Source organism: Stomoxys calcitrans, chromosome 4 (assembly GCF_963082655.1).
Source record: "Stomoxys calcitrans chromosome 4, idStoCalc2.1, whole genome shotgun sequence".
Lineage (NCBI taxonomy): Eukaryota > Metazoa > Arthropoda > Insecta > Diptera > Muscidae > Stomoxys > Stomoxys calcitrans.
The window spans coordinates 17,460,630-17,479,282 of NC_081555.1; the positions used below are offsets into that span (position 1 = coordinate 17,460,630).

At 35.8% G+C, this 18,653-nt stretch overlaps 2 protein-coding genes and 1 long non-coding RNA gene across 5 annotated transcripts in view; 2 read left to right on the plus strand and 1 right to left on the minus strand.

The window, feature by feature from the left end:
• LOC106084123 (uncharacterized) overlaps positions 1–15,264 on the minus strand; it is a 122,731-nt gene extending 107,467 nt beyond the window's left edge. For all 3 annotated transcript variants that reach the window (XR_001220754.2, XR_009397965.1, XR_009397964.1), the window contains exons 1-2: positions 15,046–15,264; positions 3,288–3,318 (exon numbers count right to left, since the gene is read on the minus strand). This is a non-coding gene — a long non-coding RNA (uncharacterized LOC106084123). The remainder of the gene's footprint in view (positions 1–3,287; positions 3,319–15,045) is intronic.
• Positions 163–5,775, plus strand: LOC106084120 (apyrase). The gene is made up of 8 exons (XM_013247599.1): positions 163–360; positions 1,192–1,411; positions 1,480–1,677; positions 1,748–2,135; positions 2,199–2,353; positions 2,431–2,506; positions 5,214–5,571; positions 5,641–5,775. Exons 1-8 carry the CDS (start codon positions 257–259, stop codon positions 5,741–5,743), a joined length of 1,602 nt encoding a protein of 533 aa, XP_013103053.1. The 5' UTR covers positions 163–256; the 3' UTR covers positions 5,744–5,775.
• The window catches only part of LOC106084117 (uncharacterized), a 31,188-nt gene continuing 21,253 nt past the window's right edge, over positions 8,719–18,653 (plus strand). The window contains exon 1 of the mRNA XM_013247594.2: positions 8,719–9,047. The gene's annotated coding sequence lies outside the window, so the exon portion shown is untranslated. The remainder of the gene's footprint in view (positions 9,048–18,653) is intronic.

An 18,653-nucleotide genomic window follows, 5' to 3' on the forward strand; every position in this document is an offset into this window, starting at 1 on the left:
TGCTATTCTATGAATAAAAAGCATTGAATATGATCTCGTATTGGAAGTTCGAAAAATCATGAAAAAATTCAATAGACTTATAAAACGAAAACTTGCAGTGTAGTAAACGATCAGCATAAAAGCAACAATCACAAAATAGTTACAAGAGCTTTTTACAAAACTTTGAAATCAGTATATAATTTAGAAGTGTTGTAAGCAGTTCAATCAAATTAGTACCATCTGTCAAAATTTTGCAAAAAAAAAAAGTAAAAACAAAATGAGATGGCAATATTTGCTAGTAACCTTTTTAGCATATATCTCCTTGGGGGAGTCGGAGTTATTTGAATTAAATATTATACACATTAACGATTTACATGCCAGGTATGTAAATTTTTCTGTGGAAAGTCATATATTCAGTCAGGCTGAATAAGAATTTTCCCATAGAAAATCCTATTCAGCCAGGCTGAATAAGAATTTTCCCATAGAAAATCCTATTGAGCCAGGCTGAATAAGAATTTTCCTATAGAAAATCCTATTCAGCTAGGCTGAATAAGAATTTTCCTATAGAAAATCATATTCAGCCAGGCTGAATAAGAATTTTCCTATAGAAAATCCTATTCAGCTAGGCTGAATAAGAATTTTCCTATAGAAAATCCTATTCAGCTAGTCTGAATAAGAATTTTCCTATAGAAAATCCTATTCAGCCGGGCTGAATAAGAATTTTCCTATAGAAAATCCTATTCAGCCGGGCTGAATAAGAATTTTCCTATAGAAAATCCTATTCAGCCGGGCTGAATAAGAATTTTCCTAAAGAAAATGCAATTCAGCCGGGCTGAATAAGAATTTTCCTATAGAAGATCCTATTCAGCTAGGCTGAATAAGAATTTTCCTATAGAAAATCCAATTCAGACAGGTTGAATAAGAATTTTTCTATAGAAAATCCTATTCAAATAGGCTGAATAAGAATTTTCCTATAGAAAATCCTATTCAGCTAGGCTGAATAAGAATTTTCCTATAGAAAATCCTATTCAGCCAGGCTGAAAAGGAATTTTCCTATAGAAAATCCTATTCAGCCAGGCTGAATAAGAATTTTCCTATAGAAAATCTTGGCCTGAATAAGAATTTTCTTATAAAAAATCCTATTTAGCCTGGCTCAATTTTCCTGTCAAAAATAATTTTCAACCATAATTTTTTTATTTTTATTATATTTAGAGTTAACCCCGTCAGTATATTTGGAAACACTTGTGAAAACCGCCATATGTGCGAGGGTGGCTATAGGCGTCTACTAACTACAGTGCGAAAACTAACGGCCACAACAAAAAATCCATTATATTTAAATGCTGGTAATAACGTTCGAGGTTCATTGTGGTATAGAATTGGAGGCTGGAAAGCTGTTAGAGAATTGCTTGACGTTGAATTAGCCAATGCTATGGTGCAGTATATGGCCATAATCGCAAGGCAGAGGGGAATTTTTATTGTAAAGTTTTGTCTTACTTGCAGACCTTGGGAAATCAAGATTTGGGCGATGGTCTAGACATATTAGGGGAATTTTTGGATGCGTATAGAGGTTTGATGGTCGTGGCCAATATCAATGCAGAAAATGAACCACGCATGATGGGTAGATTTACTGAATCAGTCACTCTTAATTTAGGCAACCTTCAAGTCGGCATAGTTGGAGCTGTTTGCGAGTCGCTAGTTGTAAGTTAAAAACTTATAAAAGTAACAGATGGTGTTTGTTTTATGTAGGGTAGGGTATTTTATGTATTAGGATCGCAGTAAGATCGGAGGACTTGTATTCCGCAATGCTAGCCATGCCATACTGGAAGAAGCAGAAGCCTTGAAAGATCGTGGTGTTGACATTATAATTGCCCTTACCCATTGTGGCCATGAGTTGGATAAAATCATAGCCCAAAATACCGGTTCCTTGGTGGACATTATTGTGGGAGGTCATGCAAAACATGTTTTGCCATCGTCTAAATCCCAGGCTCCTCCATATCCAACTGTCATGCCGGTCGATGACAAACGCAAGGTTTTAATTGTGCAGGCTGGAATTTATGGACAATCTGTGGGCCATTTAAAGTTAAAATTTGATGAGCAGGGTGATGTGATCGACTACGTTGGCAAACTTATATACATGGACAACACTGTGGCAGAAAGTATGAAAAATGCCAAACGTAGTTTTATAATTGGCTTTAATTTTTTTTTTTTTTTGGTATTAGCCCCTTTAACAAAAGATTTGTCTAAGGTAGAAGAATTCATAGAGAAACAAGGGAAAATGAAAATCGGTGTAAATAAAATAGAACTGCCTAAAGTTCCATGCTATTCTCAAGAATGTGCTTTGGGAAACTTGTACTGTGATGCCATGCTATATGCGGTAAGTTTCAATAATAGGGGCTTATATTTTGATGAGACTATGATGAAATGCATGAAAACTAACTGATCTTTCATTAGCTCAGAAATGTGGATAACGTACTAAATGGATGCTTAATTCCAGCGGAAATTATGGAAGCAACCCTAAATAAAGGAAGTAAGTTGAGTTTACTATAAAAGTTTTTTTAAGGAGTGAAGGAAGAGTAGAAAATTTCTTTAAAAACGAAATGAAAATTTTTCAAAATTTTTATACCCACTACCAAAGGAGGGGAGGTTTAATAATCTAGTCATTCCGTGTGGAATATTGATCGGGGACCCTATGAAGTATATATATTGTGGATCGTCTCGACATTTTGAGTCGATCTAGCAAAGTCTCTGCGTCCGTCAGTCTGAATGAATATATCCGCTTGAAATTTTGCACATACACTTCTCATTGTTGTAGGTCGTTGGGAATGGCAAATGGCCCATATCGTTTCAGTCTGAATGAATACATCCGCTTAAAATGTTGAATGATGTAGGTCATTGGGAATTGCAAATGGCCCATATCGGATCAGTTTTGGATACATGTACATACATGTCTTTCAATGCCCGTGCTATGTACGGTTCAATTCGGTCTATAAGCTGATTAATTCTCATATAAACCGATCTGCCGGTTTGACATCCTAATCCCCTGGAAGACACAATTGTTATCCGATTTGGTTGAAATTTTACACATAGTGTTTTATTATGGTTTTTATAGTTCAAACCGATTGATCTTCTACAGCCCCATCAAAGTTTAAATATTTGAAGGATTTTGCAGAAATTTGATAAGTAAAGAACACGCATGCCCTTCATGGTTGTGGGCTACCAATATTCGGCTCGGCCGAAATAAGCATATATGTACTTGTTAAAAAAAATATATTGTTAAAAAATTAAACAAAAATTATTTATGTACTTACCAAATTTTGAAGAAATTTTGCCCCAACATTCCTGTAAAATTAAAGTTATTATTAAATTTCTGGTTAAATAGGAAACTAAATACAACTTTATAAAAATCTTATAATCCAAATAATGTTCTTGGTAAATTTACTATAAAAATTTAAATTTTACTAAATTTGTTATAAAGGGAAAACCGAACATAATACCAGCCTTAACATACCGTAGTAAAGGCTGGTATTATGTTCGCCAAAACATGGTGGTGTGCAGCAACACATTTAAAAGTACGTTAACATTGGCCACTAAATCCGCATTTATGAACTTTTGGAGATTTAAATGCTTAATCCTTTGTTTTTTTGCAGTTTTTTCCATATGAAAATAAATTCCATTTTTGCAGGATTTATTTTTAAATCCCTAATCAACCCGATTACATGGCTGAATAATCAATAAAAGTACCAAAATATGCAACTGTTTTCAAGAATTCGAACAAATTGCTGCTGTAGAGACAAAGGAAGGAAAGGAAAATATTCCCAGCTGTTGGCAACCGATGGTGGCGTCAACGAGGATACCACAGAACCAAGCCCTATTGTTGGTATAGAATCTGTAACGTCAGGTCGAAATGAGCTCTTTTTCACTTTAATTGGCTATGACAGAACATTTGTTCCGCTAGCCGAACGTAGAATACAGTTCCAAGCGCCTCGATTTTCTGCGCTCATTCTAAAATCTCTGACACCAAGTTTCGAGATGTCTCTCACCACTTGATCTTTCCATCGGGCTTTTGGTCTTCCCGGTTTGCGTGTACCGCCGTGTTTGCCTTCAAAAGCCATTGTATTTTGATACGTGTAACTATACTATAGTCCGGTCCGTCCGTCCGGAAGAATCCGAAGAATCTTTCTCTCAAATACTCCAAGCACTGCCTCATCTGCTTCATAAGTACCCATGCCTCAGAACCATATAACAACACGGTAGTATCACCCAATCTTCGTCTGCCGAGAGTTGACCTTGTTTCTAAACTGCTTACTTAATCCAAAGTAGCATCTGTAGCAAATAAACTCTACCTAACAGTAATTCGACTTAAGAACAACAATGCATCCAAAGTCGATGGGTTGTCATCTGAGCTGTTTGTATCACAATAGGCGACACGCTGATGATGTGTATGAATCAACTTGTCTACGGAAACATACTCATGCACAGTCAAAGAAGGAATTAAGGTACTATGAGGACTACACGGTTTTGGAACTCTCAGTTCCGATATGTGCGATGTTCATCGTCATCACGAAAATCTCAACGGATAACTACCAGGCTTGTCCTCAGTTTGCGGATAGTGGAATTAGGGGGATATTTCGTATACAGAGTAACTGCAATTTCATTCGCGGACAATCAGCGATATCGAGTGGGGAGTCTCAGTGAGAGCATCAAGGGCTCTTGATTATACACTGAGTGGCTGCAATAATCGAAATGTCAAGGCGAGTTATTGGCGTAACCAATGGCCATAACGTTCCCATGGTGATCGGTACTATGGATCGGAACACGTTTGCGCACCTCAAGAGCTTGACGGGCATTACTACGTCCCTATACAAATATGAGGTCTACGTAACAGTAACTCGGCTGAAGAACATCAAGGCAGCAGTAGCCGTTGGTTAGCCAGCTGAACTTTTGTAGGCATCAGCTACTCTACAGGAACAACCTCCTGCAGAGATAAAGAAGAAAATATAATAAAAGATAACAGAAGATAATGTGGATTAGGATATGGAAAAATCATTTGAGAATGGAACAAACGTTCTGGAATAGCAAAATAAGTATATTCATCTTGCTTAAATATAAAATTTCTTAATAAAATTTTCCATAAAAATAAGTTATTCTCGAAGCTATGTAAAATTTCGCCCAATTTTTTTCAATTTCCAATAAAATGTTCTCAAAATTTTTATTAATTTATTTATCATTTTCAGATATCACCGTGAAGCAACTGATGACCACATTTCCCTTTCAATACAATTTAACAGCCTTAGATCTACCCGGTGCCCAGTTGAGGATAGTTCTGGAAAATATGGTTCGTGCCATAGATTTGGACCATGGCATAAAGAGTTCCAACTTATTCCCCCAAGTAGCACGTTTTCGAATCAAATTCAACTTGAAACGACCACCGCTCAAACGTATCGTTGAGCTTAAGGCAAAATGTGACAAATGTCGTAGTGTTTATGAATCCGTACAGGATAAAACCAATTATCGCTTTCTCACCTTGAGCTATCTGGTGAACAGTCAGCAAGAGGAGTTTAGCATGCTCAAGCATTACGCATCCAATGTAAGGTAATTAAAAATGGGAAATCGAATAAATAAGGCCTCTAGGGATTACTAAAAGTTCCTATTCAATTATAGGACTTACGATCGCGATAGTAGTGCTCTCATTGATTATATCAAGCACCATACACCCATTTCTTCAAAAATTAATGGACGTATAACTATTTCTACTACAAGTTAAGTGAAAAATAAAACGAATTTACGTTCTAACAATTTCAAATTGTAATTATATACAAAACAAGTTTTTAGGTCGATTATGAATTGTACACTTGAGTTGCCAGTGGGCAAACTTGTTGTAGAAATGTCCATTTCTGCATCAAAATACATACTGTTTGACCATTCACTTAGTAGCTGAATAAAACACTGATAAAACAAATAAAAAGGCGTTATGTTCGGCCGGGCTGAACTTTGTATACCCACCACCTCGGAAACATTCACAATTTATGCACCTATTAGCAGCTATATTGAAATATGGTCCGATTCGGACCAAATTCGGGACGAGCTTCGAGTGGTCTAATAAGAACAAGTCAATGTTCAATTTTGTAGAACAAAATATTGGTCTTTAAGGTCGCTATATCCAAATATAGACCGATCTAAACCATATACGACACGGATGTCGACAAGCCTAGCATAAGTCACTGTGTAAAATTTCAGTGAAATCGAATTATAAATGCGCATTTTAGGGGGCCAAGACTTTAAATCGAGAGTTCGGTCTATATGAGAGCTATATTCAAATCTGGACCGATCTAGGCCAAATTGAAAAGAAATGTCAAGGGGCCTAACACAACTCACTTCCCCAAATTTCGCCGAAATCGCACAATAAATGCGCCTTTTATGGGCCCAAGAACTTAAATCGAGAGGGCGCTCTATATGGCAGCTATATCCAAATCTGGACCGATGTGAGCAAAATTGAAGACGAATGTTGAAGGGCCTAACACAACTCACTTTCCCAAATTTCGGCGACATTCAATATTTTATGACCTTAAATCGAGAGATCGGTCTATATGGCAGCTATAACCAAATCTGGACCGATTTGGGCCAAATTGTAGAAATATGGCGAGGGGACTTACAAAACTCACTGTCAGAAATTTCGGCGAAATCGGACAATAAATGCGCCTTTTATGGGCCTAAGACCTTAAATCGAGAGAACGGTCTATATGGCAGCTTTATCCAAATCTGGACCGATCTGAGCCACATTGAAAAGGATGTCGAAAGGCCTAACACAACTCACTGTCCCAAATTTCAACAAAATCGGATAATAAATTAGACATTTATGGGCCTGAGACCTTAAATCGGCGGATCGGTCTATATGGGGGCTATATCAAGATATAAACCAATATAGCCCATCTTCAAACGTAACCTGCCTTTGGACAAAAAAAGAATCTGTGCAAAGTTTCAGCTTAATATCTCTATTTTTAAAGACTGTAGCGTGATTTCAACAGACAGACGGACGAACATGGCTAGATCGCCTTAGATTTTTACGACGATCTAGAATATATAGACTTTATGCAAAAGGAATGACAGAATGAATATACCCCCATTCTTCGGTGGTGGGTATAAAAACTGACAAAAATTTTCAACTTTATACTATTTTTTATTTCATGGTTTTATCTTCTGGCAACGCAACTAGTTGAGTTGCCATCCATAATCGACCCGTTTAACTGCAAATTAATTTTTTTTAGCGATGTATTTTTTGGGGGGTATGGATACCTATTCGATAGATTTAAATAGCTAGAGGGTCTAAATTCGTGGCATTGGGATAGGAGTTGTCATTAAATAGAAAAAATGTTTGCTCCTTCTAAGGGTTGGTATTCTATTCTTTCGGAATAGCCGATGAAATTTGTAATTGTTCCGCGAGCGGAATTTGACAGCAATCAAATATTTTTATTTCCATACCAAAACACCTTTTTTTACCTGCACCTATTGTTTAGTCTAATTTATATATTTTTTTTTTTCAAATATATAAAGAAAAACGAAACATTGAAACCAATATAACAAAAAAAATGATGCCGGCAATAGTTTCAAGTGTTGCCACTATAATAGTTTTTTACCATTTTCCTCACTATAAACAGAGTACTACTTTTCCGCCTATTTTCAGCCAAAGTTTCGCCGACGTTTTATTTATATATGAGGAGTTTGACAGCATTCCGCTTGAAAAGCTGAACAGAATACTCAGCTCAAGGTTAAAAAAAACCGCAGGGGAATAATATGAGCGATAAATCGTTCAATCGTTTATTTAAAGAAAATAGAAATGTTTGCATTTGTTCTTTCACATGTCTCGCCCTGTTATGCTCACACATCTGTGTCATCCTGTAATGGGAGTATTGACTGGCTTTGGATTTTTTCTGGTCGCCACTAAAAACACGCTAGCGAATTTAAAACATATGCGAAATCTATAAACACAAAACACAGTCGTCGTCATTTTGCGGCGGGTTGCGTCGGAAAAATATAAAGAAAACAATTGGAAGAGAAAATAATTTAATTCCCAATCACACCACAATAAAATGTGCACGCTCTGAGAAACACCAAATTGTGATTGTTAAGTGCAACGTAAAGCTGCTTTGCCCGTTGGTTATTAAAAAAATTATTTTATGTACATATAACAAAAACAAAAATCCCTTTCCAATAAGAAAAAAAAAATACCCGAAAAGATAACAAGAAAAAGGTCGCCTCAAAGGCAGCAGATAACAGAGGATAATAGTGTGTGTATGGGCCACTGGCGAGAAGGCAGACGTTGTCGTCAGCGCGGGCGGCTGGATTTCTGCTGCCATGCAGTAGCAGAGTTTGGAACTGCCTTTAAAATTTAAAAACGACGACTATAGACAGCAAAGAGGGTAAGAAAGATAAGAGCTGGCGTTAGAGGGCAATACGTGATGACGAGTGACAAAATTTTAAGACACAACATATTTGAATTGCTCACGATATTTCGTTTTTCCTTTATTGCAACTTTCGGTTGCAAATAAACAAAGCAAAATACGAAAAAATGTTCGAACGAATGCCCGAATCAAAACAGAATAACCCGAAAATGTTGCAACCCTCAATGTGAATCCAATTGGAATACAATAAAAATGTTGTGTCTTTAACGCGAGTTATTTTACGGTACGGGGAAGACAAAGCAGAAACTCTCTCTTGATTATCTTACCCTCTTTGATAGACAGTGGCTTAGGAGAAATAAAGTGTGCAAGTTTAATAGAAAAAGTGCTGTGTGTATTGTTTTCTTTTGGGGTTATTCAAGAGCATTGCAGTGATTTGCCGTAAAAATATTTTTACAACAACAGTAAACAAAACCCCGCAAAGAGCAAACAAACAAAAAACGAAAGTTTTCAAAGTTCGAATGCAAAAAAAAAGCAACAAATAAAGCATATCTCAGCTAATAAACAAACGAAATGGTCATCGGAAACAAAGAGGGTATTAAAAATCGAATTGTAAAAAACTCTTTGGTTGAAAATACGCAACGGTAAATTTGTAAAGCTGTAGGTACATAGGTGGGTATGACCAACCAACACCCTTTATGGGAGTATATATATATAGATAGATTAGTTTGCTTGTTACCTGTTTTCTTTATAGCTTGTTTAAGATTTCTTGGCCTAGCCTCTCGACGTAGAGGAATTCAAAGCTCGTTTCGAATGTATAAGTATGTACATGTCTTTATGTTCGTTACTACTTGGGGAGGTTGCCCTTTAGTTGTGGTCTTTGTCTTTGCCCTCTTGTCTGGTATTGCCTTCTTTCTTCTAATAATTATGTAGGTCAACTTATAAATACACATACCAACAGCCACTCATACATTTTTCGATGCTGACAAACAGCACGCAATCATTTTGTTTTTCGTCCAACAACCCACGTTTGCTTGGTTTTTCCAACAAACACTTTGGCGATTTTATTTCCCTCTCCACACATTTGTTTTTGTGATGAGGGAAAATGGAAATATTTGATTTTCCTTTTTCACTTCTCTGATTATCATTGTTAGTAATCTCAGAATATTTATGCACCCGCTGTCAAAAACGCCAAGAGCATGCAAGCAAGCAGCGAAATAAGTGAGTGACCTTCACACTTTTCGTTTTCTTGGGGTGTTGTGAGTGTTTTGTTTTTGTTGTTCTGCTCATGTGTCAAATTCAAATTTGGCATCCAAAATAAACACATGTTCACCGTTATTCTCCCACCATGCGGCTGCTGCTGCTGGCTATTGCAGCGACTTCTCTAATCCTCAAATAGATCATCATCTTCGGCCAAATTATCATTATTATTACTTTGTTTTGCACTTTCTTCATGCTTTTTTATTTGTTATCAGACATTTGCTGCCCACTGATGTTTGTTTTTATGACAAAAACAAACCGCCCGTTGAAATAAAAAGCAACAATTTACGAGAACCATTCAAGATGGATATGTCAGACAATTACTATCGCAGGCCAATAAAAAGCAAATGATAGATAGGTAGCTACCAAAAAAAAGCAAAGAGACAAAACCCTCAATCAAATTCTGCCCTTACGTTTTGTTGGGCAATATGTATGTATAGATATCTGTTTAAGTTGTATTGATATAGATACTATACAGATTTATTTAATGCAAAAATGATGACCGGCCATGTCTGGATTTGAAAAACAAACTAATTCAAAACACCGGTTTCTTGATCACTTATTTCAACATGTTCTATAGAGACCATTCCTAAGTCTTCCTACCAGAGTCTTTAGAATTTTCAAAGCTTTGTAGAACAATCATGTGTCTGATCGTTTGCGACACATGTTTAAACTCGTCATCGAGAGGCCTTTGATAACACGTGGGAAATATACTGTCAATGGACGATCATTTCAATCCCTGTACGACTTGAGGCTGTTACAACATCCAGATAATGTTTATCTTGATTCAGAAGGAAGTTACTGCGGCTGCGACAGTATTGAAATGAATTTCGTTCAGGTTTGCCTGGACAGTTCGTTCGGGTGCCTGATCTTAAGGTTATATTTTGAATCTCTCGCTCCAGATAACGAACATCTTTCCTGATATACTTTTTAGTAGGTTATGATTGTAAAACTCCAGCAGGTATTGCTTCAGCGGCTGCACAATCAAACCTCAGCATGATCTGCAACAACATTGGAAAGAATATTGTTTTTTTGCGGATAACAACATCCTGCTTATCCACAGTTGAAGGCTTTTGCGATAACGGTAGTATTAATTTCCTTCAGACATGCCCGAATATAGCGGCACATTTGGCTGGCAAAAAATCCTGCGCAAAAGTCAATTGCAATTTCAAAAGAAAAAAAAAGGATCCTCAAAGACGCTTGTCAATCCCATGGCAGCCGGTTGTACGTACCGGATTGACGCGATGCAGTTTTTCATCGGCAAAGGCTGCCGCCTCAGTGTATAACACACTGCTACAACAACAACAACGCTTGTCAACAGCAGCCAAATCAGCAACTTGGCGATGTGCAACCACCGCTCATAGACATCTTTATGAACTGGAACAAGATGTTTGATGCAACAAAGAAGAGCCAGAGAAAAACCTACACGCGTCACTTGTCGAGTCAAATCTATTGATTATATTGTTATTGTATTATATTTTATGGCTTTGTAGTACAAAATGAAAATAAACAAGTATAAAAGTACTAAATTCGGTCTGGCCGAATCTTATATACCCTCCACCATAGATCGAATTTGTCAAGTCCTTTGACCAATATCTCTTTAAAGACAAACAAAGGACAATGGATAACAATTGCCAAGCTATTGGAGCTATATCACGTTATAGACCGATTCGGACCATACTTAGTTTGGATGTTGGAGAACATAGTAGAAGTCATTGTGCAAAATGAAAGCCAAATTGAATAAGAAGATGTCGTTGTACAAAAGTTCAGCCAAATTGGAAAAGATGTGCGCCCTCTATAGGGGAGATATATTTATATTGGAGCTATATATGAGGTTATGAACCGATTTGGAAGTCAAAACAAAGTCAATACAAAATTTTAGCCAAATCGGCTAATAAATTGCGCTTTCTACAGGCTCAAGAAGTCAAGATCCAAGGTTGGATTGTATGGTAGCTATATCAAGTTATGAACCAATTTTGACTGTACCTAGCACATTTATTATTAGAATTCATAAGAAAACACATCACAAACAATTTCAGACAAATAGGATTATAATTGCAAGCCTCAGAAGTCCAGATCCAAGATCGGTCTAAATGGCAGCGACATCAAAACATGGACCATGCATACAATTCGAACCAACCAACATTAGTAGGAAGCATTTGTGCAAAATTTCAAGTGCCTAGCTTTACTCTTTCGAAAGTTGGTGTGCTTTCGACAGAGAGAAGGACAAACATGGCTAATTCGACTCAGAATGTCAAGGCGACCGATGAGTTACGAATGGATTAGTCAATATTTCGATGAGTTACAAATTTCGACGAATTTTTACTTAATATAATCAGTTCATAACATATATGTGACTCATATTTTGCATTCCATATCGTCACATCTTTTTCGGATCTCTTTAAATTCGAATCTCTGTTAGATTCGAAATTCTTGCTGGCCTCCTCTCAAAATAGGCTTTACTTTTCTATGCTAATTGTTTTTGCTTGAAATTAGATGACTAGTAGAAAACTTGTTCGGTTCATCCTTACTCAGGCTCATATGATGGCATAAACAAGTGATTGTATATAAAAAAGGACAACAAAATAAAACAAACAATTTTTACCACAAGCACATTTACATAAAATGTCCATTTGGCATGCATTGAATTCAATTCATTTTTAGTACAAGGTAATAAAAACACTTTGTGCTAGATTTTTTATGATCTACTGATATCTTTTATAACCTAAACAAGGCTAATGTCATTTAAAGTAGAAAACAAGTAAAAGCGTGCAAAGTTCGGCCGGGCCGAATCTCGGGAACCCACCACCATATATTCTGCTAAAATATGGGAGCTATGTATATGTTGTTAAGAGTCATTACAGAACACTATGAGCAAAAATTCAGCCAAATCGCACGAAAATTGAGGCTTCCAGGGGCTCAAGAAGTCAAATTGGGAGATTGGTTTATATATGGGTTATATCAAGTTATAGACCGATTAAGACCGTGCTTGGCACAGTTGTTGCAAGTCATAACAGAACACTATGTGCAAAATTTCACCCACATCGGATGAAAATTGAGGCTTTTAGGGGCTCAAGAAGTCAACTCGGGAGATCGGTTTATATGAAAGCTATATTCCTCAACGGCCTACGTCAATATTAAGTGTATGTGCAAAATTTCATGCGGCTAGCTTTACGCGTTCGACCGCTATCATGATTTCAACAGACGGACGGACGAACATCGCTAAATCAACTCAGGATGTCGAGACGATCAAGAATATGGGATCCTAGATCAATATTTCGAGGTGTTACATACGGAATGGCTTGATTAGTATACCTCTATCCTATGGTGGTGGGTATAACAAAGTTAGTTTAGAAGAAAAAGGCATAAATCAAGGCTAACAAGTAAGTAAAGTTTGGGCAAGCCGCATCTTATATACTCTCCAACATGGAACGCAACGTCCAAGCTATTTGTAACAAAAGTTGAAATGTACAGTGAAACCCCAAAAATTAAGGTCTTATGCAATTTTTTTGCGAAATCGGGAAAAATTGCTTTGATCCAACCTGCAACAAACTTTGCTTTGGTATATTGGTAGTCATTACAATATGTTATTTACAAAATAAAGTCCACCCGATTAAAAAATTGTCGATTGTTTTGTTTCTTTATGACAATAGCATGTTCTGGGGATCAACTTTCTATTGTTTTCATTGTTATAAAGTACCCTTGCCCAGTGGTATATTAACAATAAAGGCTTTTAGTATTGCATCTTTCCTCTCCCGGTTTTGATAGCAATTGACCCTGGTGGTTGTTATCAGATACATCTTAATTTACTTTCATTTTCCTTTTTCAATATTGTGGCTATTGTAACAAACTAATGACGTATAACCAGCTATCATCTGATAGTTCCATATTTACATTTTTCCATAGATAAAACTTTGATATACAATATAAATATTTTTGTTTAGATACTATGCACATGCAGTATATGTCTTGGTATATGTGCCGGCTTGGATAATATCTCCCACAGATTTCAATTTAAATAATTTGATTTGGTCATAGCAGTAGTAGCAACCGGCTAAACTACCAATTAGCAAACAGTAGGGCGGTTCGATTTTTTTTTCCTTTTTAATCGTTTAGCAAAATAAAAATCTAAGAAACTTCCTCGAAGAAACATGCATCTAGAATAAAATCCAAATCCGTGCCTCTCGACTTGAAAATGTATATACCCGCCTTTGCCAAAGAAATAAATGCTAGAAAGAATAGCTTTTTCCAAGTCGAGAGGAGCGGATTAGGATTTTGATTTTAGACCCATGGTTTCTTTGGAGAATTTTCTTAAAATTTTATGTAGAATCCTTTTTTGCTATACGTTTTTTAATTTTTTTTTCTTCTATGCACATCAACCCGCCCTAGTATACAGATATTTAGGGAAATACGTAGTACGTATATATATACATACATACATATCTATAAATGGATGTATTTGTGTGGACATCAGTGTGAAGGTACTTGCCTCATCATTTCAAGCCCCATGTTGCTTAGTTTCTATTATCCTGTATCGGAATAACTTAATACAATGTTAAGTGATAGATAACAGAAAATACATTGCAATTGTGTACTCTCCAAGCAAGAGGAAGGAAATTTTTATAGAATACTAAAATAAGAAAATCTTGCATGGATATAATCTACAATATAATCATAACAGGAATCTGTGTGCGTATTATACGTTGCCATAAATAGTATTATTGATTCTTTCTAAATTGGAATTATTTTCCTTATAAATGATGTAATAAAAATAATCATTAACTTTAGAATTACAATAATCATAAATTTTACTATCCAGTTATCGTGATATCCACTTTCCGTCTTTAACGTTTGTTGTTGTTATTCTAAAACTTAATTAAACACGTTTTTTTTTGTTCATTTATATAGACCTATCTGTCTGACTGACGAGAATATATGGACTTGCTCTTATTATTTATCACAAGAAATACTCTGGCGTTAGGCCATGTTAGATCGAAACTTGTTTGTGCAAACAGTTTTTTCGAACCATGGGGAAGGTCTGACGGTGTAGATTATGCTACCTGATCAGTGAACCTTGCCCTCTGCGTCCTGCCCTGTGGCCGAATATTTCGCGAAACACTTATATTGGGGCTCAAAATGCGTGAACTCGACAGCTGATAGGTAACATGACTGGTCATGGCAACTGGTTTTTAATGTGGCGTATTACACAAGAGGAAATAAACTTATGCAGAATTTTTCGCCATGAGTAGGATTTGGATACTGTCAAATATCTTTTGCAAGCAAGCGAGTTTAATAGACGCTTGAGCTTCAACCTAACCTAATGTACTGCAATTTTTCTTGCAAAATCATGTGTTAGACAAGCCCTCTCCCCTTCAAAAAATCGTTAACAGTTGAATTATAGAAATATTACCTTTACTAGACTGCAAAACACTTTCATAATATCACTTGGCACGCCAACAGCACGTTGTCTTTAATTAAACACTTAACTTAATTTTCTTCCATTTTTAACACTATGTAAATGTCTTATTCCAGTTTAAAGGTAAAGATGCAGCAAAGTCTTGCATTATATTTTATAAAGAGCAGATAATTGTTGTTAATTAATTAATCAAGAAGAAGGGCGATCTTTACTCCGCCGTGTCTGCAAAGATACTGAAAAAAAATTATTCACAATCATAAAATCATGATGTGCAACAGTAAATCACAATAGTGCATGTCATGTTGCTATAATAGCTGTGTTTTATTTTGGTACTATATAAGCTGTGTTTTATTTTAGTACTGTATGGTATAGTGCAATGAAAGACTTGCACAAGAATATTTTTTTTTGCGTTTTATTTTTGTCCTTCAGGGCTTGTCTATCCAGTACTGAAATAAAACACACCAAATGCTTTTAAAGGCTAACACTAATGAATGAACCATGCTGCTGTTAAAGGATACTTAAACGACAACAAAACTGTCACTTTTTTATAAATATTTCATATAAGGGAGATCATTTACGAGCGAAACTTTTGTTACCGTTGCCGAAAATTTCGCTTGCTGGTACGCAGCTCAAATGAAAATTTCTTTGCGTAACAGGGTGACACAATAGGCATTGGAGAATTTTTCTTGAAATTACGAATAAAAATGTATACTTTGATAGTCCCATGCAACATGAAATTAAGTTATATGCAAAAAAGTCTAATTTTAGTACATATGTACGTCGTTAGCTAAAAATTATAAAAATTCGGCCAAAATTATAAATCTATGCTTGTCGCCATATTGAATTCTACACAACTATATTTCAGTGGCGACATAAATGTCTTGGCTGCAACTGAAAATTTTGTTAGGGGAGCATACCCAGCTTTAGTTTAAAATGAAATATTTAAATTACTTTACATAATTTATTTTCACTTGCGAAGGCTTATCTCTAGCCCGATGTTTTTACAAAGATAATTAAAATATTCACAATCATAACTTAATGTGCGCTAATTATTCACAATAATACATCATGCTGATTTAATGTCTTAAACGAGTGAAACTTAAATGTGATTCATGCTTCAGTTTAAAGTACAGACGGTTAAGCATACATTTTTGCGAATATTAAAATATCACTTTTGTCTACGGTTATCTTAAGCTGTTTTATTTTAGTGCTATATAAGGCAGTGCAATGAAATTAATATGAAAATGATATATGTATATATTCAGGACAACGAAGTTCTGGATAAATTACTCTCGTTGGCTTATGTAGAATATCTTTCGTCAGGATTGCCATTATGTTTTTTTTATAAATAAGTGTGGCCACATGCAGAAATACCTCTATTGTGAATGGTGAAATAAAATTAAAAGCATTTATTTATACAATCGCGTGCACAAATCTTAATAAATTTTGTTTGACTTCTATGGCCACACATGATTTATAAATTTTAAAAATATTTGCACATTCTTCCTCGTAATGTTTTAACAGGTTGGGAAATGACCTTACCATCTCAGGGCATTCAAGCAGGCTTGCACTGAAATAACTCACTGATACTCAAAATCATGAACTGTGTCACTATAATTCACAATAAAGCCTTTTATGATATGCTTAAAGCCTGAAACATAAGTATGGCTTATGCTGTTGTTGAAAAATATAGCTTCAATTTAATAATTGGGTGAAATTTTGTATACACATAGGGGGTGCGTTCTGGTTTTAACTTTTCACTTTTCTCTAAAATCAATTGGTTATTATCACGTGAATAAAGCTTCAAAATATGTCAAATTTTCATCATGAGATTTCTTAGATAAAACCAAAATTGTATGCGGTAACTTGGCCTCTGTTTTTTTAAACCTTATCATTTTCATTATTTATTTGGAGTGAAGTAAAGCAAAGCGGCCGGAGGGATTTGGATGTTGAAAGCGTTCCACTACTGACACAGTCTCTGCTCCGGGCCGCTCATAATCAGTTTTAAACCAATATCCCTTATTCAAAATGATTGATTGTTGTTTCCCCCACCTCAGCTGCCAATTGAACTTATTACTTAATAAATCATGCTACTATATTCGATTATGAAAATATCCACATGACTATCCTGAGAAATTCATGGTCCATATGTTCATACGATCACGAATGCCGTCACGCATATAAAATATAACACCTCTGTCATATTTATTGCTTTCACATAAATAATTTGCCACTGAAAATGGTCAGCCAGGTGGTTGGTGGGTGGATGGGTTGCAGATTTATGAATACATTTGCCAAAAATTGCTAACAATTGGGCAATAAGCTCCTTATCCATAAATAGTAAAAAATAACAAAGCAATTAGTTTCATGTACATTGTTTCGGACTTTTGAACAATTGCCAAATAGTACAGAAAATAATTGAATTTAACTGAAAATCGATAGCTAGAATAAAAAATAAATTTTTGCCACAGGGTAATCGTGAGGATATTATGATCTGGCAAAAGAGATTTGAAATATGAAAAAATTTTAATTCCTGTTAAAATACCATGAGTATCTTTCGATGACAACTCAACGATATAAAACCATTTACATTAACCAAAATTTAGTTAATATTGGCTCAGTATTATACCAAAAAAAAAGAACCGTGAATTGCAATTAATGACAAATTATTTGTAAATGATGGTTCGAATTGAAAGAATAATGGCTATTCACAATAGATGTACATTGTACATCTATTGTGAATAGAATCGAACCTCGTGGAACACCTGAAGAATCGGAACGAACACCGGAACAGCCAGGATATAACTAAAAGGCAGCATACAGCTGAGTAAAATTTATTATCGACAAGTGCACTATTTATCAACGATTTTTTGTAAAGTTCGGATGTTTGTGTAACAGACTCAAAATCAGAGTTGCACAAATCGCAGATTTTGACCGATCGTGCACTCGATTTTTTTTTGTGGTTGTATAACACGTTCCCTTGGGGAAGTGTGGTTATATAATACTTTCCCTTAGGGAAGGGTGAGTGTATATTACTTTCCCTCGGGGAAGGTTGGTTATATAAAACTTTCCCTTGGGGAAGGGAGGGTATATAACACTTTCCCTTAAAGAAGGGTGGTAACATAACACTTTTCTTTGGGCAAGGGTGGTTATATAACACTTTTCCTTGCGAAAGGGTGGTTATATCACACTTTTCCTTAGGAAAGGGTAGTTATATATCACTTTCCCTTCTTGAAGGGTAGTTATATAGCAATATCCCTTGGGAAGGGGAGGTTATATTACGCTTGCCCTTGGGGAAGGATGGTTACATAGTACATTCCGTCGGGGAAGGGTAATTATATAACACTTTTCCTTGGGGATGGGTGGTTATATAGCACTTTCCCTTGAGGAAACGTGTTTATATAAAACTTTCCCTTGGGAAAAGGTGGTTATACAAAACTTTCCCCTGAAGAAGGTTGGGTTATAACACTTTCTTTTGGGAAAGGGTGGTTATATAATACTTTTCCTTGGAGAAGTGTGGTTATATAAAACTTTCCCTTGAGGAAGGATGGTTATATAAAACGTTCCCTAGAGGAAGGGTGTTTATATCACACTTTCCTTTG

Excerpts from the sequence above, each read along its gene's own strand:
- LOC106084120 (XM_013247599.1), top strand. The coding sequence starts at position 257 with ATGAGATGGCAATATTTGCTAGTAACCTTTTTAGCATATATCTCCTTG. Across the intron at positions 1,412-1,479 it reads TTGAATTAGCCAATGCTATG|ACCTTGGGAAATCAAGATTT; the intron begins GTGCAGTATATG and ends TCTTACTTGCAG. Across the intron at positions 2,354-2,430 it reads GTGATGCCATGCTATATGCG|CTCAGAAATGTGGATAACGT; the intron begins GTAAGTTTCAAT and ends ATCTTTCATTAG.